General features: G+C 41.8%; 1 protein-coding gene across 8 annotated transcripts in view; it reads left to right on the forward strand.

The window, feature by feature from the left end:
- The window catches only part of MACF1 (microtubule actin crosslinking factor 1), a 360,803-nt gene that overhangs the window by 313,433 nt on the left and 21,239 nt on the right, over window positions 1–26,131 (forward strand). For all 8 annotated transcript variants that reach the window (XM_080657531.1, XM_080657534.1, XM_080657532.1 and 5 more), the window contains 22 exons: window positions 674–892; window positions 1,904–2,107; window positions 3,751–3,982; window positions 10,485–10,711; window positions 12,499–12,621; window positions 12,719–12,820; window positions 13,419–13,520; window positions 13,614–13,787; window positions 13,879–14,034; window positions 14,338–14,535; window positions 15,432–15,560; window positions 16,240–16,413; window positions 18,768–18,923; window positions 19,012–19,218; window positions 19,348–19,467; window positions 20,105–20,274; window positions 21,334–21,493; window positions 22,237–22,431; window positions 22,780–22,908; window positions 24,015–24,158; window positions 24,619–24,807; window positions 25,907–26,027. In XM_080657531.1, the coding sequence (XP_080513657.1) occupies window positions 674–892; window positions 1,904–2,107; window positions 3,751–3,982; window positions 10,485–10,711; window positions 12,499–12,621; window positions 12,719–12,820; window positions 13,419–13,520; window positions 13,614–13,787; window positions 13,879–14,034; window positions 14,338–14,535; window positions 15,432–15,560; window positions 16,240–16,413; window positions 18,768–18,923; window positions 19,012–19,218; window positions 19,348–19,467; window positions 20,105–20,274; window positions 21,334–21,493; window positions 22,237–22,431; window positions 22,780–22,908; window positions 24,015–24,158; window positions 24,619–24,807; window positions 25,907–26,027 (3,631 nt within the window). The remainder of the gene's footprint in view (window positions 1–673; window positions 893–1,903; window positions 2,108–3,750; window positions 3,983–10,484; window positions 10,712–12,498; window positions 12,622–12,718; window positions 12,821–13,418; window positions 13,521–13,613; window positions 13,788–13,878; window positions 14,035–14,337; window positions 14,536–15,431; window positions 15,561–16,239; window positions 16,414–18,767; window positions 18,924–19,011; window positions 19,219–19,347; window positions 19,468–20,104; window positions 20,275–21,333; window positions 21,494–22,236; window positions 22,432–22,779; window positions 22,909–24,014; window positions 24,159–24,618; window positions 24,808–25,906; window positions 26,028–26,131) is intronic.

Raw genomic sequence — 26,131 nt, forward strand, 5'->3', positions numbered from 1 at the left:
AGCATAATACCCCCCAGGTTTGTCCATGCTGTCGCAATGGTAAAATGTCATTCTTTTTTATGACCAAGTAATAGTTCATTATATATAGGGACCTTAGCTTTTTTTATCCACCCATCTGCTGATGAGCACTCGTTTACTTCTATGTCTTGGCTATTATAAATGATGCTGCAGTGAACATAGGGATGGATATATTCTTTAGAATTAGTGTTTTAGTTTTATTCTGACAAATTCCCAGAAGTGAAATCACTGGGTTATAAGGCAGTTCCATTTTTTAATTTTTTGAGGAACCTCTATACTGCTTGTGGAGACTTTTTTATCAGAGGAAAAAGGCCAGTTAAACTTCATGGACAAAGACTCTATCATAGAGATGTTCAGTCTTAAACTGATGCATTATAATAATGTATATCTAAAGTTGTAAAAGGTTATTCACTAAAAGGTTAATTTTGCTGTGTTGTGTTATGCTGTTTTGCTGTATTTGAAATAACTTTCCTATTTTAAAAATTATACAAATAGCACATACATATTTGATAGGGAAGTTAGAAAATTAAGGTAAGTATAAAGAAAATAAAAATCAGTTGCAATCTTACTAGGTTATTCATATATTTTAATGTTTTATTATTTATTTCTTTAGACTTTTTAATGTATATATACCTACTTTTTTTGTTGTTCGTAGGAAAAGACGGAGTCTCTAATACAGCAATATGAAGCCATAAGTCTGCTCAACTCAGAGCGTTATGCCCGCCTTGAGCGGGCACAGGTCTTGGTGAACCAGTTTTGGGAAACTTATGAGGAGCTCAGCCCCTGGATTGAGGAAACTCGGGTATTGATAGCACAATTACCTCCTCCAGCTGTTGATCATGAGCAGCTCAGACAACAGCAGGAGGAAATGAGGGTAAGGAGTATGCCTCGTTTTATTTAATTGCAGAACTGAAAATGGGCTCCATGATCTATTCATGTTTATATTAAGAAAGTCTTAAACAGTTAGAATTTCTCTGCATAATAAAAATACATATCTGAATTATTTCTTTTGTCCTTTAATATGAATCAGGCAAAGAATACGTTTATAGAGATATCAGGAACCTGGGTATTGCAGAAGTAAACATCAAGGGAATTTAGCATCTTTCCAATGACAATGGGATGTTGTTAGACTTAGGGTGTGGTTGGTGCTCTTTCCATTGGTTAGGCCCCAGCTGGAGTGAGTGAGAGCCCGGAAGGACTGTCATAAAGCATTTGCTGCAAGTAGATAAGATGAAAGGGAGATTTGTGGACACGTCAAGGAATGCTATGACCACATTAAAAAGATACTTTTTTAATGTTTATTTTATTTGGTTTATAGCTTGCGCTTATTCCTATCTCTGTATTCCTGTAAGTGGAAGGATGTAAACCAGAAGTAGCCAGCAGTAAAGTCAGGGAGAGGTTGGATTATCAGAAATGTTGCTATTTGTAGCTTGTCCTGCTTAGTATCTCTGTCTTGGGAGGAAGACGGATATTAAACCATGGAAATTACAGTTACTACACTTAAGTATTTATGAGTGTAGAAGATGGTGGGGTAAATTTGTATTGGAGGGTGAGAGTTAGAGAGAGGATGTGGCCTGGGAGGGCTTCCGGGTGATGGGACATCTGAACTGGGTTTTAACAATTGAGAGAATCGAGTAGTGTCAGAGCCCAAGACTTAGGTGCTTTTCCCTCTCCATAAATGATGAAATGCTGGGACTTAGTTACTTGGTTTGTTTTTTCAAAGTTGGTATGAGCTCTGATCCAAGCACATGAGGGTAGGGCCGGGGGGAGAGGGGTGTGGAGGGATAGGACACATATGTAATACTTTAATCAATAAAGAAAAAAAGCACTTAGGCAAATAAACTGGTATAAAAATACTTATTTTAATTCATATTTCTTTAAATAGCAACTAAGGGAATCCATTGCTGAACACAAACCACATATTGATAAACTGCTAAAGATAGGTCCTCAACTAAAGGAGTTAAACCCTGAAGAGGGTGAAATGGTGGGAGAAAAATACCAGAAAGCAGAAAACACATATGCCCAAATTAAAGAGGAGGTGCGCCAGCGGGCTCTGGCTCTGGACGAGGCTGTTTCCCAGTCAGCTCAGGTATGTGTGTGCCTTAAACTCCTATAACCTTCAACGGTCCTTTAGTCTGAGCAGGATGTTTCTATATCAGATACACCTCCATGCTCAGGAGTGTCTAGACCAGCATGCTGATGGTACATTACCAGAGACTAGGAACCTTTGTTGGTCTGCATTTTTATTGTAAGGATCATGGGTATGCTTGCGCTGCAAGGAGGATAAAATGCGTCTTAGCTGACACATATTGTCTGTTGATAGTTTCCTTGAAAATTCTATATTGTGATGATCCTTTAGCAGGGATAGTTCTGGGTAAATTCACCCTGAAGCAACAAATGCCTAAAGAAAAGTCATATTCCTATTGGACCTGTTACTTTTGAGACTTAGAAGACAGCACATTAGATCTCTTACCCAGGAGGCCACCAGCTATCTCCTAACTCAAAGAAAGATGCTTGGGTAGAGAGAAGTAAGAGCCAAAGAGAAAGAAACCACAGTGGGACAGTGGAGTTGACGCATGTAACTACATACTTTTAACTAATATATTACTGTTAGTGGTACTTTTGTGATGTCTGGGTATTTTATTCCTGTTTAGTCAATATTCTTGGTTAATATTTGTACTTACTCAAGTTTTTCCCCCCGCCTCCACCTTCCGTCCCATCTCCCACTCACATTGTGGAATGTGTTACTTTGTGTTGTTGCTGCCTGCTCCTGTCTTCCCCACATCGTCACATTTCATTGTTGTGTTGACCGCGCCCACCATTACAGATTACAGAGGTAAGGTACTCACCCCCACTGGGATTAGGGTATTTTTATGAGAACTGAGGATTACCTATCAGGAAATTTCCCTTTACTTCAGTGGGATGCATTTTATTAGTGCCGTTTATTATGTCAGTTTCATTTGGGATGGAACCTAGAAGTGAGGGAGTGGTGAGAAGTGATTTTGTTAAGGAAATCCACCATGTATTTCTTATAGGACACTTACAGTTGATAGGACTTATTCTGACTAATGAATCCAGAATTGGTTTTAGATAGCTTTTTTTTTAGGGGGGGCAAGCTTACCTGTTTTGCCCCTCTTTCTCCTTTCTCTGCTTCAGATTGTAAGTGAAATTTTACAATTATAGTCATGTTATTCAAAGTACCAGAAAAGTGGAAAGGTAGTTATTCTTTTAGAAAAAGGTTAGATTTGGCCTTCCTTAATTACCTTTCATTGTGCCAACATTTTCCTTTCTCACTGTCATATATAGTGGTTATTAAATTGCATGCTATGATAATTTTAACTCCAAGTCATTGAGCATATCGAGTTCCCCATTCATTTATATAGTTGGTGGAGGGCACCTAACTTGTTGGTCTAACCTCTTGCATGCAACTATCATCTGAGATGTTGACACACTGAGTCTTACCAGTTTCATAGCGTTGTCTCTTTCTCGTCACATTTCTGGTATATTACTTAATTTTTTTATTCTTTAAATAAACATTTATTTTCTTGTTCTGATGGGCCAGCTCTGGTGTACTATGCCCAAACCAATTAGCCAACCCCAACAGCCATCAGGCTAGGCTATGTGCAGTTTCTCCTAGACAGTAGTAGATTTATACCTTGACCTTATTCCCTAACATTTCCCCCAGAAGTATGATGAAGTATTGCTGTGGCTAATGGTCTGACATTTATTCAGTTCCATGATAAAATCGAGCCCATGTTGGAGACTCTGGAGAACCTTTCCTCGCGCTTGCGTATGCCACCACTGATCCCTGCTGAAGTCGACAAGATCAGAGAGTGCATCAGTGACAATAAGAGTGCCACCATGGAGCTAGAAAAACTTCAGCCTTCCTTTGAGGCTCTGAAGCGCCGTGGAGAAGAGCTCATTGGACGATCTCAGGGAGCTGACAAGGATCTGGCTGCAAAAGGTGCTTGATGAATTATTTTTAAAGAAAATTAATACAATAAATTCTAGGCTGTGGTTACCTTCAGTGTCCCACCAGATGTACTTTATTGAATGTGAAGGCAGTCCCCAAGTAATAAGTATTCCAGAAAGTCATTTGGAAGTCATTTAGAATTCAGAACACATCTGCCCATTGAAACAAGGTTACAATTGGTAGTTAGTTTCCCAGGCCAGAAAACAAATGCTCCTTTAACCCCTAATATGAATGAACTGCAGTATCAATCGTGTGTAGAACATTTTCCATGGGAAACATAGCAAGTGCAACACAGAACACTGGAAATAAAGTTCTCATCTCAGTCCTTTTGCAAGTTAGGGGTTTTGTATCTGAGCAGTACATTTATGTATGTATGTATGTATGTATTTAAATTATTTTATTTTTTTAGCCTTTATTGCTAAGATTATTACAGATGTACCTCTTTTTTCCCTCATTACCCCTCCCCACCCAGTTCCCACCCTGCCGCAGGCCTTTGCCACCCCATTGTCTGTGTCCATAGGTAATCCATATGTCTATACAAGATGTTTGCTTAACCTCTTCCCATCTCCCAATCCCCCTTCCCTCTGAGAATTGTCAGTCCACTCCATTTCCATGCCTCTGATTCTATTTTATTCACCAGTTTGTTCTGTTCATTGGATTTCTTATTTATTTTGATCTTTAGATTCAATTATTGATAGGTATGTATTTGTTGCTATTTTGTAGTTCATATTTTTTTATCTTTTTCTCCTTCTTCCTCTTCTTAAAGAATGCCCTTCAGCATTTCATATAGTACTGTTTTTTTTTAAATAAATCTTTATTCAGATTATTACAATTATTTCTCCTTTTTCCCCCCATAGCTCCCCTCCACCCATTTCCCACCCCACCTTCTGCCCTTACCTCCCCCCCACTGTCCTCATCCATAGGTGTATGATTTTTGTCCATTCTCTTCATGAACCCCCCTACCCCTTTCCCCCTGAGAATTATCAGTCCACTCCCTTTCTGTGCCCCTGATTCTATTATATTCACCAGATTATTCTGTTCCTCAGGTTTTTAATTCACTTGATTTTTAGGTTCGCTTGTTGATAAATATGTATTTGTTGTTCATAATTTTTCTCTTTACTTTTTTCTTCTTCCTCTTCTTTAAGAATACCTTTCAGCATTTCATATAATACTGGTTTGGTGGTGATGAACTCCTTCAGCTTTTTCTTATCTGTGAAGCTCTTTATCTGCCCTTCAATTCTGAATGATAGCTTTGCTGGGTAGAGTAATCTTGGTTGTAGGTTCTTGCTATTCATCACTTTGAAAATTTCTTGCCACTCCCGTCTGGCCTGCATAGTTTCTGTTGAGAAGTCAGCTGACAGTCGTATGGGTGCTCCCTTGTAGGTAATCAACTGCTTTTCTCTTGCTGCTTTTAATATTCTCTCTTTGTCTTTTGCTCTTGGCATTTTAATTATGATGTGTCTTGGTGTGGTCCTCTTTGGATTCCTTTTGTTTGGGGTTCTGTGGGCTTCCTGGACTTGTAAGTCTATTTCTTTCACCAGGTGGGGGAAGTTTTCGGTCATTATTTCTTCAAATAGGTTTTCAGTATCTTGCTCTCTCTCTTCTTCTGGCACCCCCATAATTCTGATGTTGGTACGCTTGAAGTTGTTCCAGAGTCTTCTTACATTATCTTCAACTTTTTGGATTTTTTTTTTTGCTTTTTGCTTTTTCGGTTGAGTGTTTTTTGCTTCTTTGTATTTCAATTCTTTGACTTGATTCTTGTGTTCCTCTATTCTGTTTCTGGGTCTCTGTATAATATTTTTTATTTCAGTCAGTGTATGTTTAATTTCTAGTTGGTCCTTTTTCATATCTTCGAGGGTCTCGTTATATTTATCGGCCTTTTCTAGGATATTCTTAAAAAGTCTTATAACCGTGGTTTTGAATTCTATATCCAGTCGTTTGTTTTCCTCCATTTCTTTCGTTTGTGATCTGATTCTTTGACCCCGCATTTTCACTGATTCCCTGAGTTGGTAAGGTAGATTTGTGTGCTAGGTTCCCAATAAGGCCCAGTGGGTCTGCTTCCCCAGTTAACCTGAGGTGGACACTCTTGGTGCACCCCTTTGTGGACTGTGTGTACAGCCTTGTTGTAATTAAGTCTTTATTGTTGTTGGTATCACTGGGAAGAATTGACCTCCGGGTCAGTTGGCTATAAGGATCAGCTGTGTCTATGCTGGGAGAAGTTCGGTGCTGGAGACAGCCTTATAGGATTAGACTTGCCAAATTGCAATAGGCTCTGTGCTCAGCTTGGATGGGGTGGAGTCTCAGTCTTGGCTTCCTGTCAGCCTTGCCCTTGCGCGCATGTGCGCTTTCAGTCCTCCGCCTTCCCCAGCTCGAGTCTCCGCCCGAGAGTCCAGACTCCCCCCACAAGAGCGTGGGTCCCCAGGGGCTCGCGTGGAACCAGGGTTCAGTGCAGTCAGAACTGGGGCTCAGTGCCGTCAGGAGCCTCTGACTCCCTTCCACTAGGGAAAGCCTGTGGCAACCTCCGCAGCCTTTGTGCGCACTGGCACGCCGCGCCTTCAGACTTCTGCCTTTCCCAGCTCGAGTCTCCGCCCGAGAGTCCAGACTCCCCCCGTAAGAGCGTGGGTCCCCAGGGGTTCGCCCGGAACTGGGGTTCAGTGCAGTCAGAACTGGGGTTCAGTGCGGTCGGAGGCTTCCTTCCCCCTTCCGCCAGAGAAAGTCAGCCAGGCTCTCAGCCGCCCTTCCTCTCTGCGCGCACAAAGCCCCTTTGCCGTACCTCCAATTCTCTGTGAGCTTTTCTTTTTCCTTCTAGTTGTAGAATTTTCACTCAGCCAGCTTTCCTGTGGTTCTGGATGGTGTCCGTTCTGTCTTTTAGTTGTAGTTTTGAAATTGTTGTGCGAGGCAGCAGTTTAGGTGTTTACCTATGCCGCCATCTTGGTTTTCTCTCATATAGTACTGTTTTGATGGTGATGAACTCCTTTAGCTTTTTCTTGTCTGTGAAGATCTTTATCTGACCTTCAATTCTAAATGATAGCTTTGCTGAGTAATCTTAGTTGTTGGTCCTTGCTATTCATCACTTTGAATATTTCTTGCCACTCCCTTCTGGCCTGCTTAGTTTCTGTTGAGAAATCACTGACAATCATATGGCCATTCCCTTGTAGGTAACTAGCTGCTTTTCTCTTGCTGCTTTTAAGATTCTCTCTTTGTCTTTAGCCCTTGTCATTTTATTTTTTTATTTATTTTTTTTTATATATATTTTATTGATTTTTTACAGAGAGGAAGGAAGAGGGATAGATAGTCAGAAACATCGATGAGAGAGAAACATCGATCAGCTGCCTCTTGCACACCTCCTACTGGGGATGTGCCCGCAACCAAGGTACATGCCCTTGACCGGAATCGAACCTGGGACCTTTCAGTCCGCAGGCTGACGCTCTATCCACTGAGCCAAACCGGTTTTGGCGGCCCTTGTCATTTTAATTATTATGTGTCTTGGTGTGGTCCTCTTTGGGTTCCTCTTGTTTGGGGTTCTCTGTGCTTCCTGCACTTGTTAGTCTATTTCTTTTACCAGGTAGGGGAAATTTTCTATCATTATTTCTTCAAATAGGTTTTCAATATCTTGCTCTTTATTCATACCATATGATAATATTCATACCATAATGTGAATGTTGGTACACTTGAAGTTGTTCCAGAAGCTCCTTATACTATCTTTATATTTTTGGATTCTTATTTCTTTTTGCTCTGCTGGTTGGGTGTTTTTTGCTTCTCTATATTTCATATCATTGATTTGATTCTCAGAATCCTCTACTCTACTGTTGAATCCCTATATATTATTTTTTATTTCAGTCAGTGTATGCTCAATTTCTGACTGGTCCTTTTCCATATTTTTGGCATTTTCACTAAGATCCTTGCAAGTCTCACTAAGTCCCTTGGAGGTTTCTAGAAGATTTTTGAGTAACTTTATAACCGTGGTTTTGAACTCTGTATCCAGTACTTTGCTTCTTCCATTTCTTTCATTTGTGACACGTTTCTTTGTCTCTGCAATTTGGCTGCTTCCCTATGTTTGTTTCTATGTATTGGGTAGAGCTGCTATGTTTCCTTGAGTTGATAGAATGGCCTTGTGTAGTAGGTGTCCTCTAGGGCCCAGTGGCTCAGCCTCCCCAGTCACCTGAGCTGGGAACTCTATTGCACCCCTTTGTGGGCTGTGTGCACAGTCTTGCTGTAGTTGAGACTTGATTGCTGTTGGTGTCACTGGGAGGAATTGACCTCCAGGCCAATTGGCTGTGAGGACCAGCTGCGACTACAGTGGGAGAGCTGCTGTGCAGGAAACACCCCTTCAGTGGGGCTTTGGTGCTCACTGAGTGTGTTGCTTATGGATGTGTAGAGTTGTGATCTGGTATGGTCTGACATTGACCACTGGGTACACTGCCTCTTGGATATCCAGGGAGGTGCAGTGTCAGTCACAGGCCAGGGCCACCCAGCAGGAGCTACAGAGAGATCTGCAAATTCTTCCTCTTTGTATCAGGTTTAGAAGTGCCCAGATGAGGCCCAGCTATAAAGCAAGGCAGGCTGGTGCTGGTGCCGGGTCTTGGGCCTTTTATTGATAGGTTTGGGGCTCCCTGACCCAGCAAGGACAGGCCATTCATATGCAAAAGCTCTGCTGCACACATCTTGGGTGGGGTTGTAAATTGGATGGGGCAGGGTGTCAGGGAATCACCAAGGTGGAGCAAACAGAAATGCCTGCCAGTCAGCCCTCCAACTGCGGAGGTCCCAGAACAGGAACAATGACCCCTGCCAGCACCTCCATTTGGTAGAAAGCTGCCCCCGAGTTCCTGCCCCGATGCCAGATAATCCAGTTCCTCCTCATAAGTGTGTTCCCCAGAGCTTCGCCCTGGTGCAGGAGCTTGTAAGTTCAGTTCATGGTGCCGGCCTTTTAGGAGGAGCAGCTGGGTCTCCAACAGCCTCTATGTCACTGAGCCCAAACCCCCACTGGTTTTTACAGCCCATAGGTCTTACTGCCCATAGGGACTTCTTTTCCCAGCTCCAGGACCCCTTGCTCCTCATGGGTGCCCTCCACAGAGATGATCTCCCTCCTGATTAAAAAAGGACGTGGGTGGCGTGCCCGGCCAGCTGCATTGGGGCTGGGCGCTTGACAGCCACTGAGCTCTGTGCCTGGGAAAGCCTCCTGGCGTTGGCCATGTGGGGAGTTGCTGAAGTAAAAGAACCCTGCAGCCTTCCCATGCTATCCGTTGACATGGAAAACAAGGAAAATGGCTCTGTTGGTGTAAAAAATTCCCTGGAGAATGGGAGACCACCCAATCCTGCAGACTGGGCCATGGTGGATGTCGTCAATTACTTCTGGACAGCGGGATTTGAGGAGCAAGCTAGTGCTTTTCAGGAACAGGAAATTGATGGAAAATCCCACTGTTGATGACAAGAAATGATGTGCTGACAGGACTTCAGTGCTCCTCTGCTCCTTAGACTTGTGTTACTGGGATGGAATTGCTGACGCCCTTTTTTACAGAGGGTCCTCCACTTGACCTTATTAAGTTTTCACTGGGATATGCTGCAACTTTTGAAATGAACATGCATCTTGGCCCCTTTAGAAGCGGGACCGTAGCTCTGAAAAGAAAAACTCTGTGTGTGTTGGGGATATCCGTCCATATTCAGCTGGCTTTCACAGGGGGTAATGGTATTTTCTGCATAGCATTGCTTTTAAATTGATTGTTTCCGAAGAAAGCATTATTTCACTTCATGGTTGTATTTATAATAATTTGTTTCTGAAGAAATTTGCCAAGAGTTACAGATCAAAAAGCCTTGTTACCTAGTAGAGAATATTTTTATGTACATTCCTTCATGATGGTGTAATATTTTTAAAATTGATGCTTTGTTTGATTCCTGGTTTGAGTACTTGTTTTTAAGAACTTGAAAAGGTGGAGTTGCTACATCTCTGTTCAAAAAGACATTTGTTCAATCTCTGTGTGTTGATGTTGTTTTGGATTGTGTTTTGTGCTTGCAATAAAGCATTGCTTCAGTTTTTTAAAAAAAGCATGTTGGTGTCAGACCAGCCTGTTCTATGCCTTCGCACTTCCTACCAATCTCAAGTGTGCTTTCTTCTTCATCTCTAGTTGTAGGACTTGCATTCAGCTAGCTTTCCGGCAGTTCTGGCTGATGGCTGTTCTGTATTTTAGTTGTGATTTTGATGTGGTTGTGGGAGGCGGTGAGTACAGGTGTTTACCTACGCCACCATCTTGGTTCCTCCTCCTGAGCAGTGCCTTTATATTAGATGGTAACTCATTCCCATATTACTTCTGTGATCTCTTTATGTAGGAAACCAATGTAGGTGAAAATGTAAATGTAGACATAATAAAGCTAAGGTAGGTATATATAAATTCTTAGACCTTCTTGAAAGATAATTTCAGTGAAAATGTGAGAATTAGATGGTATTTCTAATGAGGCTTGGAGAAGTCCTATTCTTATCTCTTTTTTACCCCCTCAGAAATCCAGGACAAATTGGATCAAATGGTATTCTTCTGGGAGGACATCAAAGCTCGGGCTGAAGAGCGAGAAATTAAGTTCCTTGATGTCCTAGAACTAGCGGAAAAGTTTTGGTATGACATGGCAGCTCTCCTTACCACCATCAAAGACACCCAGGACATCGTCCATGACTTGGAAAGCCCAGGCATTGACCCATCCATCATCAAGCAACAGGTTGAAGCTGCTGAGGTAAGAAAAAAACAAAAGTCCTTCTCTTATGTGTTTGTTTTTTGAAAAAGTCATTTTTTCCACGTATGTTGTGTTAACTGCTTAGCTAAGCTGAGTTGCCTTAAAAGTTGTTTAAGTTTAAGAGGATATTTTCCACTTGAAAAAAGTATCTGCTCATTATAGTAGATTTCCTTTTCCTATCTAATAAAAGAGTAATATGCAAATTGACCATCACTCCAACACACAAGATAGCTGCCCCCATGTGGTCAAAGATAGCTGTCCCCATGTGGATACAAGATGGCCACCACAAGATGGCCAGCAGGGGAGGGCAGTTGGGAGGGACCAGGTCTGCAAGGGAGGGCAGTGGTGGGCAATCAGGCCAGCAGGGGAGGGCAGTTGGGAGGGACCAGGCCTGCAAGGGAGGGCAGTGGGGGCGATCAAGCCTGCAGGGGAGGGCAGTTAGGGGTGACCAGGCCAGCAGAGGAGGGAAGTTGGGGGCGACCGGGCCTGCAGGGAAGGGCATGGGGGGGACCCAGGCCTGCAAGGGAGACCAGTTGGGTGGGACCAGGCCTGCAGGGGAGGGCAGTTGGGTGGGACCAGGCCTGCAGGGGAGGGCACTTAGGGGCAATCAAGCTGGCAGGGGAGTGGTTAGGGGGTGACCAGGCTGGCAGGCAGAAGCGGTTAGGGGCAATCAGGAAGGCAGGTAGGCGAGCAGTTGGGAGCCAGCAGTGTTTTGCTTTCATTTCTGAATTTAGTCCTTGCTATAGTGTACATCAAGCATGTCAAACTCGCGGCCGGCAGCGAGTTTAAACAAGGCATGCGGCCCGCCGTCCACAAGTTTGACATGCTTGGACATTATTTTGTTTTTCGAGTATATTTCTTTAATGCAGAAAAAATAGAAGGTAGAAAAGCAAATAAATTCTGGATTCATCATCCAAAGATAATTGCTATTACATTAACATACCTTTTTCTAGTCTTTTGGGGGAGCCTAGTTTTTATTTATTTTTTTAAATACTTTTTTTTTTTTTAAATTTCAGAGAGGAAAGAAGAGGAAGAGAGAAATAGAAACATCAATGATGAGAGAGAATCATTGATTGATTGGTTGCCTCCTGCATGCCCCCACTGGGAATGGAGCCTGCAACCTGGGCATGTGCTCTGACCAGGAATCAAACCGTGACCTCCTGGTAGATGCTCAACCACTGAGCAACTCCAGCCGGGCTAGTTTTTATTTTTATTAAATGCATTTCTCCCCTCATTTTGTCCATTTAGTATAAGCTAAGCCTGTCTTAATATTATCTCTCCTATATCTTTCATTTCAGCTAGTCTCCCTGTCCCCACCCCTGTCATTTTTAGGACCTGGTAGAGTACTAAATTTGTTCAAGATTATGTAGCCTAGTGTTCCATTATTCTAGTTTCTCAGCTCTTAAATTTGTGACTTGTGCTATACTGTTTTACCCTTGTTGACATACTTCTGTGTAATGTATTAGACTTGTGGCTATAGGTTATAATCTCCTTGGGAGTAGGAAGGATGAACCTTTGGTAAATTATTTAAGCTCATTATACCTTTCTCAGACTGTTACATATATATTGTTCTATGTAGTTCATAGATATATACATAAATATGAAAAATAACTAGAGTCTGAAACTTCACTATGTATGTAAGTGAAATAATAACAATGAAAGGTTTTTGTGAATTTGACAGATTCTGTTTAACATCTGCTATTGATGGAACTATAGTTACATTTGCAAAGCTTGGGAAGTTCTGTTCTGCTTCTGTTTTGGCTTATGTTCTGTTCATTTACATGTAGACTATTAAGGAAGAGACAGATGGTCTGCATGAGGAATTGGAGTTTATTCGAATCCTTGGAGCAGATTTGATTTTTGCCTGTGGAGAAACTGAGAAGCCCGAAGTGAAGAAGAGCATTGACGAGGTGTGGAGAAATGGATAAGGAGTTTAGACAAAACATTTGTGGGCTTAGACTGACCAGGAGTATTAATTGAAGAATCTGGTTGACTGTTTTTCTCTAGATGAATAATGCCTGGGAGAACTTAAACAAAACATGGAGAGAGCGGCTAGAAAAGCTCGAGGATGCCATGCAAGCCGCTGTGCAGTATCAGGACACTCTTCAGGTGAGGACCCAGAGGTGACCGCCACGGAAAACAGCTTCTGTGGTGTCATATTCAGAATCCAGCGTAAGAGTGGATCACCTTTGCAGGACCGCAGCATTATCTAACTAAGGCAACAAGCTCTTCCTGTATTTCCAGCCAGAGTTTCCCACTTCTTATATGAAAAGTACTGACATCCAAATTTCTACTCTTCTTATCATGTGTTCACTATACTGACTCTTGTGTAGGCTTTCCAGGGAAGCTGGCCTTACAGGGAGAGCCGCTGCCAGAGGTTCCACACCCAACTTATCTTGAAACAACTTGGCACAGTAGCTTTAGCACATCCTGAGCTTGCTAGCCGGCCATGAGAAATAGTAACTTTTGTCCCTACTTAATTTTGCCAGATCATGGTTTATTTTGCAATGTTTGCTTCATTCGTAAGTCCCTATATTATTTGAATAAAAACCATTATTTTTTCCCTCTGCGCCTCCTTCCCCATCTAAAAATACAAACAGTACTTGGCACTTTGATTTATCTCTGCTTATTTAACAGAGATAATGCTAATTCTTTCCCGATTCCTTGTGTTTTTGATTTTGACTGGTTATTTGTGTTTTTATTTTAGGCTATGTTTGACTGGCTAGATAACACCGTGATTAAACTCTGCACCATGCCCCCTGTCGGCACTGACCTCAACACTGTTAAAGATCAGTTAAATGAAATGAAGGTTTGTATCTGGGAATGGCTTTTTAAGAAGGATTGCTTCTTTTTAGTTTTTAAAGACTTGATTTGATGTTAACATTAAATATGTCTTTGATAGGAGTTCAAGGTGGAAGTTTACCAACAGCAAATTGAGATGGAGAAGCTCAATCACCAGGGTGAACTGATGTTAAAGAAAGCTACTGATGAAACGGACAGAGACATTATACGAGAACCATTGACAGAACTCAAACACCTCTGGGAGAACCTGGGTGAAAAGATTGCCCACAGACAGGTAAGGCAACTGGTGGAGTACATAAATGGACTACTATCTACTACTTTCTAATTTCCTAACAATTGTTTTCTTTATATCGTTTTCTGAGTAGCATAAGCTAGAAGGGGCTCTCTTGGCTCTTGGCCAATTCCAACATGCCTTAGAAGAACTAATGAGTTGGCTGATTCACACTGAAGAGTTGTTAGATGCTCAGAGGCCAATAAGTGGAGATCCAAAAGTCATTGAGGTTGAGCTCGCAAAGCACCATGTAAGTGTTTTATTTATTTATTTTTAATTTTTTTTGTTTGTTTTTTTAATTTCTTTATTGATTAAGGTGTTACATATGTGTCCTTATTCCCCCACTAACCCCCCCCCCACTCATGCCCTCACCCCCCTGGTGTCTGTGTCCATTGGTTAGGCTTATATGCATGCATACAAGTCCTTTGATCATCTCTAAGCCTTTTGGTTTCAGACTAAATATTGCCACCAGAAGCCTTTCAATGTTGTGTACCTTAGAGAACCAGGTTTGATGTTATCTGTAGAGATAAATTATTGTTGAACATTTTTTTAGGTTCTAAAAAATGATGTTTTGGCCCATCAAGCCACAGTGGAAACAGTCAACAAAGCTGGCAATGAACTTCTTGAATCTAGTGCTGGAGATGATGCCAGCAGCTTAAGGAGCCGTTTGGAAACTATGAACCAATGCTGGGAGTCAGTGTTACAGAAAACAGAGGAGAGGGAGCAGCAGCTTCAGTCGACACTGCAGCAGGTCCGTGCCTCGTCCAAGTTAGGCAGGTGGAGCTGTGCAGAGTTATGCACGTAACATCTGGAAGAAAGTCTAAGTCACGGAAAGGAAAGCAATTTGGGGTAGAGCCCCCTGTGTCTTGAGAGGAAGATAATTTCTCTGCTGGAACTTGTCTGGAAAGAACATCTTTTGACTTAATGGGGTTTTTTGGATTAGTTTGTAGCTAATCTCTTTATTTACAATTCAAAGTTAGTAGGTTTTGCTATAACAGACCTGTTCACGGATTCAGTTATGTCTTAGATCTAGTCATGACCCTCCATATTCATACTCAGCAGTACCTTAGTCCAGAGATCGCCAACCTTTTGGAACTCACAGACCAACCAGTGGTCCGTGGACCACCAGTTGTCAACCACTGCCTTAGTCAATTCAGACATTTATAATACAGGGTTGGGCAAAAGCTGTTTTGTAGTTGTTCAAATAAAAATAGAATAATTTATTAAGTAATAATACAAGAATAAACTTTTGTGTGCTCACAACTGTAAACCTACTTTTGCCAACAGGAGGTCTGGGGAATTCTGCTAGATTCTAAAAATAAATAAATATATTGGCCCCATGCCAATCCAGTAGCAGAACAGCTCTGCCTGAGAACAGCCCAAAATTCCTCCCTCAAAATAGATTCCTCATGCCCTGGCCAGGTAGCTCAGTTGGTTAGAGTGTTGTCCCAATACCCCAAAGTTTCGGGTTCATTCCCTGGTCGGGGCACATACAAAAATCAACCAATGAGTACATGAATAAGTGGATCTTCCTTTCTCTAAGATCAATAAATAAAATAAAAAATAGATTCTTCATGTCGTTATTTAGAATGTTTACTTTTGAAGCTAGGATTGACTACTGACCTTCCTAATGTCTTTTCACAAAAGGCCCAGGGTTTCCACAGTGAAATTGAAGATTTCCTTTTGGAACTGACTAGAATGGAGACCCAACTTTCTGCATCTAAACCCACAGGTGGACTTCCTGAAACTGCTAGAGAACAGCTTGACACACACATGGTAATAGAGATTTCCTGTAATTGAGCATAAGCATCCCATAGTCAGTAGCTCCTGATGTGTATCTGGGAATCTACAAAGTAATGCCTTTTTACTGACATTATAATACAACCTTGAGGACTCCTGCCTACATACATGCTTTTAATACCCTACCACATGGAGCAGTGGTGATGGGAAAAATTGGCTGGAGATACATTGGTCAGCTGGTTAATTCTGAATTGGTCAATTTGGTGGCCACAAGAATATTGACTTGAAGGTGAGAGCATCAAGAAGACAGAGAGATACATAGCACAGATGTGGCTGTATTAAGGAAAAGACTACTTCAGTGGGATTTAGGGAAACCCAACAGATACTAACAGTTTTTCAAGAAAGTAGCTGAGAACAAAAGGCATAATGTCTAGGCAAATTATTCAGAAAAAGGAAGTTAATGATTGGGGTTTATATTTAAGGATCTCTGATCCTTAAAATAATTCCATTTATTTGGTGGCAAAATTATTTTAATACTAAGCAAGAATGGTGGATTTCATTCCCTAGTTGTTCAAAAGTTTAACTAAATCCAAAAGAAAGGGTTTTAATCAAGGTGAGACCTTCCTGGACCTTTCCAAACTGTGCTTGTAAATGTGTGTGTGTGTATCTTCCAGGAAATTGACATTACTGATATCTTTCCTGCCTTTTCTTGTAGGAACTCTATTCCCAGCTCAAAGCCAAGGAAGAGACTTATAATCAACTACTTGACAAGGGCAGGCTCATGCTTCTAAGCCGTGATGATTCTGGGTCTGGCTCAAAGACAGAACAGAGCGTAGCTCTCCTGGAACAGAAGTGGCATGTGGTCAGCAGTAAGATGGAAGAAAGAAAGGTATCACCACAAAAGACAGTGTGTGATTATGATATTTGAGTAGTGTGCATGGTAATGGCATGTAATTACCATCTCGTTTCTGTGAAGGTTTTTTAAAGACAAGAATTTGTAGAACTGATGTCCTCAGAATTGCCTTCATGCTAATCATTCCTCTTTTCTGTCATTAGATTTCTATTTTCCATCCGTGTCAAGTTGCATTGATGGTACTAGTTTCTGCCAATATTTGATTTTACTCTTCATTCTTTTTCTGCATCTACCAGTTAAGACATTTACTGCCTATTACTGCTCAATGTTGGACCCTATATCCATTGTTAATCAGATTTGTTGTGTTCCTACTTAAAAACAAAGTTATATGAGTTGGTGAATTGGGATTGGGAGGGTGGGAGCAGAGCATGCAGGGAGTATGACAAATAATGGCACACAAGGAATTTGGATTCTAGTGTAAGTACGGCATGCAGAGAATTGTACTAAAAATCAAGAGAGAAGTAAATTATATGGCCCCTTCCCACTCTTCCCCCAAAATCAAATTCTCTTCAAAAGAAAAGTGATTAGGGATCAAAGCCCCAAAACACTGGTTTTTATGAGTGCAGAGTCTGAGTATCTCTGCAGAGTAGTTCTGTGCTGGGCAGATCAAATAAAATGTGTGTGCAAATCTCTTGGCCACATGCATTCAACAAATAGTTATTAAGCATGTATGTGCCAGGCACTGTGCTAGGTATATAGCAGAAACTATAAAGGCATGGATCCTATCCAATTTAATGGGGAGAAGAACACAAATATTTATACATAACTGAGCCTTTGAAAAGCTGAACATTGATTTTTCTAGAATTCTTCTAATGTGGGGTCTGATAATTTTGTTATATAAAGAATGGCCCGAGGACCTGAGTGTATGGATGCATTCTAATTCTTGGACAGTCTGTTGCCTATAATTCCTGCAGAATGCAGAACTAATACCAATTAAAGTAACTATGGCAGATTCTGGCTCAAAATCAAGAAGTTTCTAGAGGATTTTCCCAACAATGGAACAGGCTGCCTCAAGAAATAAATATTTAATCCATCATCAGTGGAATTGGTAAAGCACAGGCTAGATGTCAAGGATAGTTGTTGCTGATTTGGCAAGAGGATAAAACAAGTAGAAGAGCCCTAGCCGGTTTGGCTCAGTGGATAGAGCATCGGCCTGTGGACTGAAAGGTCCCAGGTTCGATTCTGGTCAAGGGCACATGCCTGGGTTGCGGGTTTGATCCCCAGTGGGGGCCATGCAGGAGACAGCCGATAGATGATTCTCTCTCATCACTGATGTTTCTATCTCTCCCTCTCCATTCCTCTCTGAAATAAATAAAATATATTTTTTAAAAAACAAGGGGAAGATTTCCTGCCATCTAGGAACTTGGTACCATATTAAATTGTAAGCATTTCTGTGATAGATATGAATTTGCTTTATTTAGATTAGGCCTATACGTTTTTGTAGCATTCATTATAGTGGTTTTTTAGGTTATAAAAGTAACCTGAAAACACAAAGAAGAAAATAAAAGTTACATATAACCCAATTAACAGGAATTAACATTTGTAGTATACATCTTGGGTTTTCTTCTGTGAATATTTTGGATGTCTTAATTTTTAACAACCTGTCATTAGTCTGCTTTGCCTGCCTGGTATGGGCCAGGGGCAGAGGCCCTCACCCAGGTGTTGGGGTAGAGGTCTCTGTGGATGGAGATTGGAGACTCTGTGCAATTGGAGTGTGCACATAGACAGTTGCACGTCCTGACCAAACCATTGTTTTTGTCACCTGATTTAGATAAAAACATCTAAAAATTTATGTCTAGGGTTGTCAGGTTTTTGCTTAGAATATTAGGGCTTTTATTATCTTTCCTGCTTATAGCATAAGAATTAAGTTTCAGACTCAGGCATTTTTAGGTGCCATATTTCCTGAAAACTTAAACAGGCACTGCGGTATTTACTATAGTAAAGTGCTTTTCATTGGTTGTTTTCATGCCACAAAAAGTACATGCAAGGAAAATGAGACTCTGGCCAAAGCAGGTTGCAGACCTGCAGCTGTCACCACAGAGCTGTTCGCTTGCATTGTGACTGGTTTTACTCCTGTTCCTTCATGCCCCTGGAAGTGGGGAATGACAGAGGAGAGCTCAGCTGCAAACTGTGTCCTTGTTCATAAGCAGTTGTTTCAGACACTAACACTAGAATGTCCCCTTCTTTGCAAACAATGCATGTTTGGAAGTTGGTTAAACGAGGCTTCCTTTTCAGAGGTCATTTCATTTGGTGTGCAATTCACGCCTTTGTCCTTAAAGCTATAATTCCTGAATTTGGCACTTTTTGTGTGTGTTTTCATTGAAATTCAGTCAAAGCTGGAAGAGGCCCTCAACCTGGCAACAGAATTCCAGAATTCCCTGCAAGAATTTATCAACTGGCTCACGCTAGCAGAGCAGAATTTAAACATCGCTTCTCCTCCCAGCCTGATTCTAAACACTGTCCTTTCCCAGATAGAGGAACATAAGGTAACTATGACACTGGATGTTGCCTTCCTTTGAAAGGACTGGTTGTCTTATCTTCCGTTTAAATATTTTTAAAATATTTTCCCACCAGGTTTTTGCTAATGAAGTAAATGCTCATCGAGACCAGATCATTGAACTAGATCAAACCGGGAATCAGTTAAAGTTCCTTAGCCAAAAGCAGGATGTTGTTCTGATCAAGAATTTGTTGGTTAGCGTCCAGTCTCGATGGGAGAAGATTGTCCAGCGATCTATTGAAAGAGGGCGATCACTAGATGATGCCAGGAAGCGGGCAAAACAAGTAAGTTACAAAAGAAAGGTTCTGATTACTGAACAACCTCTGGCTGCAAGTCTTGAGTCTCTGGATGAATTCGCATAAAAGTGTTGTATAGTTCTTTACTGTTATAACTTATTTCTTATAAAATTGTAGTTCCACGAAGCTTGGAAAAAACTCATCGACTGGCTGGAAGATGCAGAGAGTCACCTGGACTCGGAGCTGGAGATATCCAATGACCCAGACAAAATTAAACTGCAGCTCTCTAAGCATAAGGTAAAGCAGTTTGTGGCTCTTAGGGCCTGAGCTCGGTATTTACTGGAAATTTTATCTGGGTAAAAACGTCAAGATGATGAAGCCTGCATTCCATTTCATGTCTAGACAGTGTCTAACTGTGACAATTGCTCATTTAAATAATAGTTCAGCCGAGACCGGTTTGGCTCAGTGGATAGAGCGTCGGCCTGCGGACTGAAGGGTCCCGGGTTCGATTCTGGTCAGGGGCATGTACCTTGGTTGCGGGCACATCCCCAGTGGGGGGTGTGCAGGAGGCAGCTGATCGATGTTTCTCTCTCATCGATGTTTCTAGCTCTCTATCCCTCTCCCTTCCTCTCTGTAAAAAATCAATAAAAAAATATATATATATTTAAATAATAGTTCAAACAAAGTGATTGTGGGGATAAACCTTAAAATTAAAACTCTAGGCTTCTAGAAATTCTAGGCTTTTAGAAATATGCGCTGCTGTGACATAAGCAAAGACTTACAAATTCTTAAGGGTAAGCTCTTATTAGTTCAAGAAGTAGTCACAGTCAAATTGTATCTAATTACCAACCTGGAAACACTCAAAAATTTTTCTTTGTTCCAAATCAGGATGATATCTCACACCATGTTTTTTTCCTTTTCATTTTGAAAACAGGAGTTTCAGAAAACTCTTGGTGGCAAGCAGCCCGTGTATGACACCACAATTAGAACTGGCAGAGCCCTGAAAGAAAAGACTTTGCTTTCTGATGACACTCAGAAACTTGACAACTTGCTGGGAGAAGTCAGAGACAGATGGGATACTGTGTGTGGCAAGTCTGTAGAGAGGTGAGCATGAGTGTCCCAAAACCACCTGAGAGACTGTTACTGGACTCCATAAAGTGGTAATAAAGCATATGCATCAGTAACAGGTTCTATAGCATCTCAGTATCTCCAGTTCAGTGAGGTATGAAAAATTTGAATAAAATGTATTAAAATTCTTTCATTTTACACTTGAACATTATTGTATTAGAAAGAGAGAAGCTCACAGTAATAGGTCAGTAACTCAGTATTTGTAAATCACCAACTTGTAATACCACTAGCTGTCTCGCTGAGGGCTCTCACCATGCGCTGGACACTGTGCAGAACCTCTGTGTGTGTGTGTTACCTCACTTAACCAGCATGATATCTGATCCGTACTGAGCAACTTCTCCTGAGTATGTGCATAACAGTGTCTACTAATCATGTAATCCTCAACAACCACTGAGGTGTGGGTACCGTTATTCCTGGGTTACAGATGAGGAAACTATCATTAAGAGTTTTCTTAACTCTTCCAAGGTCACTCAGCTACTAAGCAGCAGAGCTGGGATTTGAAACTATTTGGTTTGGTTCTAAAAGTTGTACTTTATCCATTTGTACCTACTATGCCATATTCAGTATTACTATATCGCTATCTAATTTATACTCGCAAATTTTTGGTGAGGCGACTAAGGTTCAGAGAGGTGAAGAGACAGCCCAGGGACTCACAACTGGTATAGAGCTAAAAGTTGAACTCTGACTCCAGGCCATTACCAAAACCATCATCCTGTACTGGAGTGGTGTAAAGTAATGAACACAGGCAGACCTTGGTCATAAGGGTGTGTCCGTGTGTATAACTGCTGGACTAAGATGCCAGAAGGGCATCTGTGCCTGTCTCCTACCTACACTGTGATTAATTCATTCTAGAGAGTGGTTTGATTTAAAATGTCTAGGCATCTCTCTCAGTCACTTTTTACTGTGTTTCTAACCATTTCAACTTGGAGGTCCCTCTCTATGTAGAGGTCAAGGAGTATTTCCTTTCAGCAGTCAGAATTGTGGGCCATTCATCAGTAATACCTAAAAACAGCAAGGTATATGTGCTTTTCTCAGGCAGCACAAGTTGGAAGAGGCCCTGCTGTTTTCGGGCCAGTTCATGGATGCTTTGCAGGCCTTGGTCGACTGGTTGTACAAGGTGGAGCCACAGCTCGCCGAGGACCAGCCCGTGCACGGGGACCTCGACCTCGTCATGAACCTCATGGATGCCCATAAGGTGAGGGGTGAGATCTGGGCTGCATGGAGGGCAGAGCCGTTGGGGCCTCCACCTCTGTGCCTTCTCCTCACGCTAAGGGAGAAAGGAAGTCTGAAAGAGCTGGATCTCTGCTTGTGAGGGAGGCGGCTCCTTGCTCTGCAAGTTTAAACAAACTGCTGCTGGGATTCTACATCAGTCACAAAGAATTTACCAAAATTGGTTAGATTTAGATTTGGCAATGTGTGAACTTCACTTTGAGGTTTCCCCACCCCCTTCCTATTTGTATCTCTCAGATGACTCACAAAATAAATTTAAAGTCAGGAGCCCCTCAAGACAAATATTACACTGAATGCTAAAATGAAACTGCTTTTTTACTGTTTCTGAACCTTACAAGCCCAGCACCCTGGGCAGCAATATTTAGTATGACCTACACTTGTCATGTTGAGCATTTAAATTACCCTGAATATGTCATACTCATGACATATGTGTTCTTATTTGACTTACAATTCTGGAAATGCTTTACCATTATTCCCATTTCATGGATTAGGAAACTGAGACTCCAGCTAAGCAACTTATCCAAAGTCACACTGCTCATATTTTAGAGCCACCATTTCTGGTTAATTTTTCTTATGCCTCATCCTGACTCCTTCTGTGCATAAAAGACACATGACTGCAACTTACTAAGGAAATTGAACTAAATGATAACTTCCTATATGGTTTTGCTTCTTTGATTCAAAATATTTCTCATACTAATTCTCCTGAAGGTTTTCCAGAAGGAACTGGGAAAGCGAACGGGAACCGTTCAGGTACTGAAGCGGTCCGGCCGAGAGCTGATTGAAAATAGTCGAGATGACACCACATGGGTAAAAGGGCAGCTACAGGAACTGAGCACTCGCTGGGACACTGTGTGTAAGCTCTCCGTCTCCAAACAAAGCCGACTTGAGCAGGCCTTAAAACAGGTCAGAAACGTTGCTTGGGAAAACCCCAGGGATTTCAGTTGGAACAGATTTATTCTAGTTTCTTTATCAGGATCGGTTTCAGCCCATCTCAAAATGAACACAACGTCAAACATTGGTATTCTGAATGCTCTATAAGACTTTAGTATTGATTTGTATTAGAGAAATAATGAATTCAGTTCGTTTTCAAAGATCTACAAATGAAAGATAACCTTTGTGGGACTTTGGTAGGGCCATCAAATTCCTTGATGCACTGAGGAGTTTGGTCCTAGACCCTTTCCTTGGCATACCCCAATGGTCAGGACCTTGGCTGCAGAGAGAGGTTCCATCTTTTGTGCTTGATTATTTCAGGCAGAAGAGTTTCGGGACACAGTCCACATGCTGTTGGAGTGGCTTTCTGAAGCAGAGCAAACACTTCGCTTTCGGGGAGCACTTCCCGATGACACAGACGCCCTGCAGTCTCTCATTGACACCCATAAGGTAATCCAGCCACAGGGCACAGTGACCCGTGCCACCCACCACGGTGAGGACTGCCCCCACCCCACCAAAGGAAGGCAGCTTTTGCTTGTAAACTGCAGACCGCTTGTGCAAAGGAACAGCCAGAGTGAGGCCAGCTTGCTATTTAGCAGGAATGACAGGGAAATGACTGGCAATTTTTGTGACACCTTAAAGATTGTTCATTCATTTTGTTTTTACAAAAATGTAGGTTGTAAACAAGTCAGACATCATGGCATTATGTAAAGAAAAACGTGGACTGTTCCACCTCTGTACTCCTCACCTGCACACAAATTTGTTTCCCTTTCCTCATTGTTACTAGCTTCAGGCCCTGTCCACTCCCACAGAACCTCTTACCTGAGCTGCAGGACATGCAGCATCTGGGCCCTCAGTGTGACTGTTCTAATGAGGTGGGAATGTTTGCTATTTTAATTTTTGAGTTACCCACTGACTGGGAGATTTCAATCTTGGTTTTGTCATTATATTCTGTTTTAGTTATTTTTTTTTAAGTAGTGTTTTATTGGTGTTATTTGTCCAAGACATTACTTGTTGCACACATTGAAATGAGTAAAAACAGGATTTTTTTTTTAAATGAGATAATTCAGAATAGGAAAATAGGCATTTCCAGTTTGGGAAAAGGGACATTCCTCAGTGTTCCTAGTCCTTGTCATCGGCAGCATCTTTTAGTACTGGAAAGAAAATGCCAGAGATACCTAATAGAGGCATTTAGAGGTCTGTGTCAGTGAACACATGGAGGGGAAAAATACACTGAATTTTTTAATTTTTTTCCTCTTATAGTGTAAACAGTGCTATCAGAGTAGGTTTTGTGTGTGTGTGTTTTTTTAATGATGGTGTCTTATTGATTTGTTGAATTTTTATTTTTATTTTTTTAGAGAAGGGAGAGAAGCATCAATTTGTTGTTCCACTTATTTATGCATTCATTGGTTGATTTTTGTATGAGCCCTGACCGAGGATCAAACCCACAACCTTGGTGTATCGGGATGATGCTCTAACTGACTGAGCTATCCAGCCAGGGCTAGAGTAGATTAGTTAGTTAGTTAGTTTTTGTTTTCCAATCTTTTTTTGTTTAGGAATTCATGAAGAAAGTAGAAGAAAAGCGAGTGGATGTGAACACAGCGGTGGCGATGGGAGAAGTCATCCTGGCTGTCTGCCATCCTGATTGCATCACTACCATTAAACACTGGATCACCATCATCCGGGCTCGCTTTGAGGAGGTGGGTCCCTGGCTTTAGAGGAAGATTACACCTGATAAAACGGGTTTACAGCAACAAAATACAACTGAGCTCCCTCCATAAGAAATTGTTCACTCACTGGGGAAAATCTCAACAAGATTAAGTTAGTGTTTTAGTAATGAATGCTTGCTTGGTACTGTGCTGAAATCTGGAAGACTAGTGTTGGTGTAGTGATTTGTTAGCTGATTGCTTCCTATGGACATGTGCATATTCCTCCTCCATCCTCAGAAGTCCTATGTTTAATAGGATGTACTAGGTTTACTTTTAGAAGAGCTGATTTCTCATTCTAGTTAACGCAGTTCTATCACCAAAGTAAGAGCTAAGTCTCTTAACTGCTTGGGTGGTCTTTGCCCTAAATAGTCATTGTTAGGATCAGATGAAAAAGGACTTTAAAAAGAAAGGATTTGCTTGACTAAAGGAGGCAATGATTTCTCTCCCCCAGGTTCTGACGTGGGCTAAGCAGCACCAGCAGCGTCTTGAAACGGCCCTGTCAGAACTGGTGGCTAATGCTGAGCTCTTGGAAGAACTTCTGGTGTGGATCCAATGGGCTGAGACCACCCTCATTCAGCGGGATCAGGAGCCAATCCCTCAGAACATTGACCGAGTTAAAGCCCTTATCGCTGAGCATCAGGTATCTTAACCGCATCCTGCGGTCACTGCTATTTCCTTTGCCCTGTGTACCCGTTTAAACTGCTGCTTGACATATTCCTAGAGACTCAGCTTAAAGCATCACACGCTTATCTCACAGTTTCTGTGGGACAGGAGTTGGCATGAATTTGCTGGGTCCTCTTCTTAGGGTCTTATTGGACTGAAATTAAGGTGTCAGCCAGTGCAGCAGTTCTCATTCAGGCTCATTCAAGTTGTTGGCAGAATTCATTTCCTATGGTTGTAGGACTGAGGTCTCCATTTTCTTTCTTTAAATTTTTATTGAATTTACTAGAGGCATGAATTTGTGCACTGGTAGGGTCCCTAGCGGCTGCCGGCCGGGGCCTCCCTCCCTCCCTTCCCCCAGCTAGCCCCACCCCCTGGAAGAACTCCTGGTGGAGGGGACAGTTTGCATACTACACTTTTATTATATAGGATTTGGGTGACTGGTTAATAAAATTATATAGATTTCAAGTATACAATTCTATAATGCACCATCTGGATATTGTATTGTGTGTTCATTACCCAACGTCAAGTTTTCCATCACCATGTATACTCCCTATACCCTCTTCTACGTCCACCCACTTCCCTTTTCCTCTGGTAATCATCATACTGTTGTCTGTGTCTATAAGTTTTGTTGTTGCTGTTGCTTAATCCCTTCACCTATTTCACCCAGTCCCCTTTCCGTTTCTTGCTGACTGTCAGCCAGGAGTTGCTGTCAGCTCCTAGAGGCTGTCCTCAGGTCTTACCTATACGTGTAACAAAGCAGAAAGAATTCATCCATCCGCTGCCAGGTGCCCGCCCTAGCCTTCTTTGGCACCCTGAGTGGCACTCATTGCTCTGACTTTCTGGTCTTCCTCACTCACCTGTGAGCTCCTTGAAGTGAGAAGCTGTGTTTCATTTTTTCAGGCCTTCAGCACCTGAAGTGCCTGCTCAGTTGTGTTTCTTGGAATGAGTGAGACCGTGTTCAAGGCATCTATCAATACATCTGTTATGGGCTTGGCCTTTGTTAGTAAGAAGTTGCCTCATGCCATCTTAGTCCAAGAAAACTCTCAACTCTTTTTTCTGTTGTTTGTATTTAACAGACATTTATGGAAGAGATGACTCGCAAACAGCCTGACATGGACCGGGTCACCAAGACATACAAAAGGAAAAACGTAGAGCCTGCGCACGGGTCTTTCATGGAGAAATCCCGCGGTGGCAACAGTATGTCCCCGCCGCTATGTTAGGAGACTTCACTCCTGCTGTGGACGATGAGCACTTTCCAAATACCTGTCAAAAAATGTCCTTTCCATTTTCAAAAACCATTG

This window comes from Plecotus auritus (genome assembly GCF_963455305.1).
Source record: "Plecotus auritus genome assembly, chromosome: 2".
Taxonomy (NCBI): Eukaryota; Metazoa; Chordata; class Mammalia; order Chiroptera; family Vespertilionidae; genus Plecotus; species Plecotus auritus.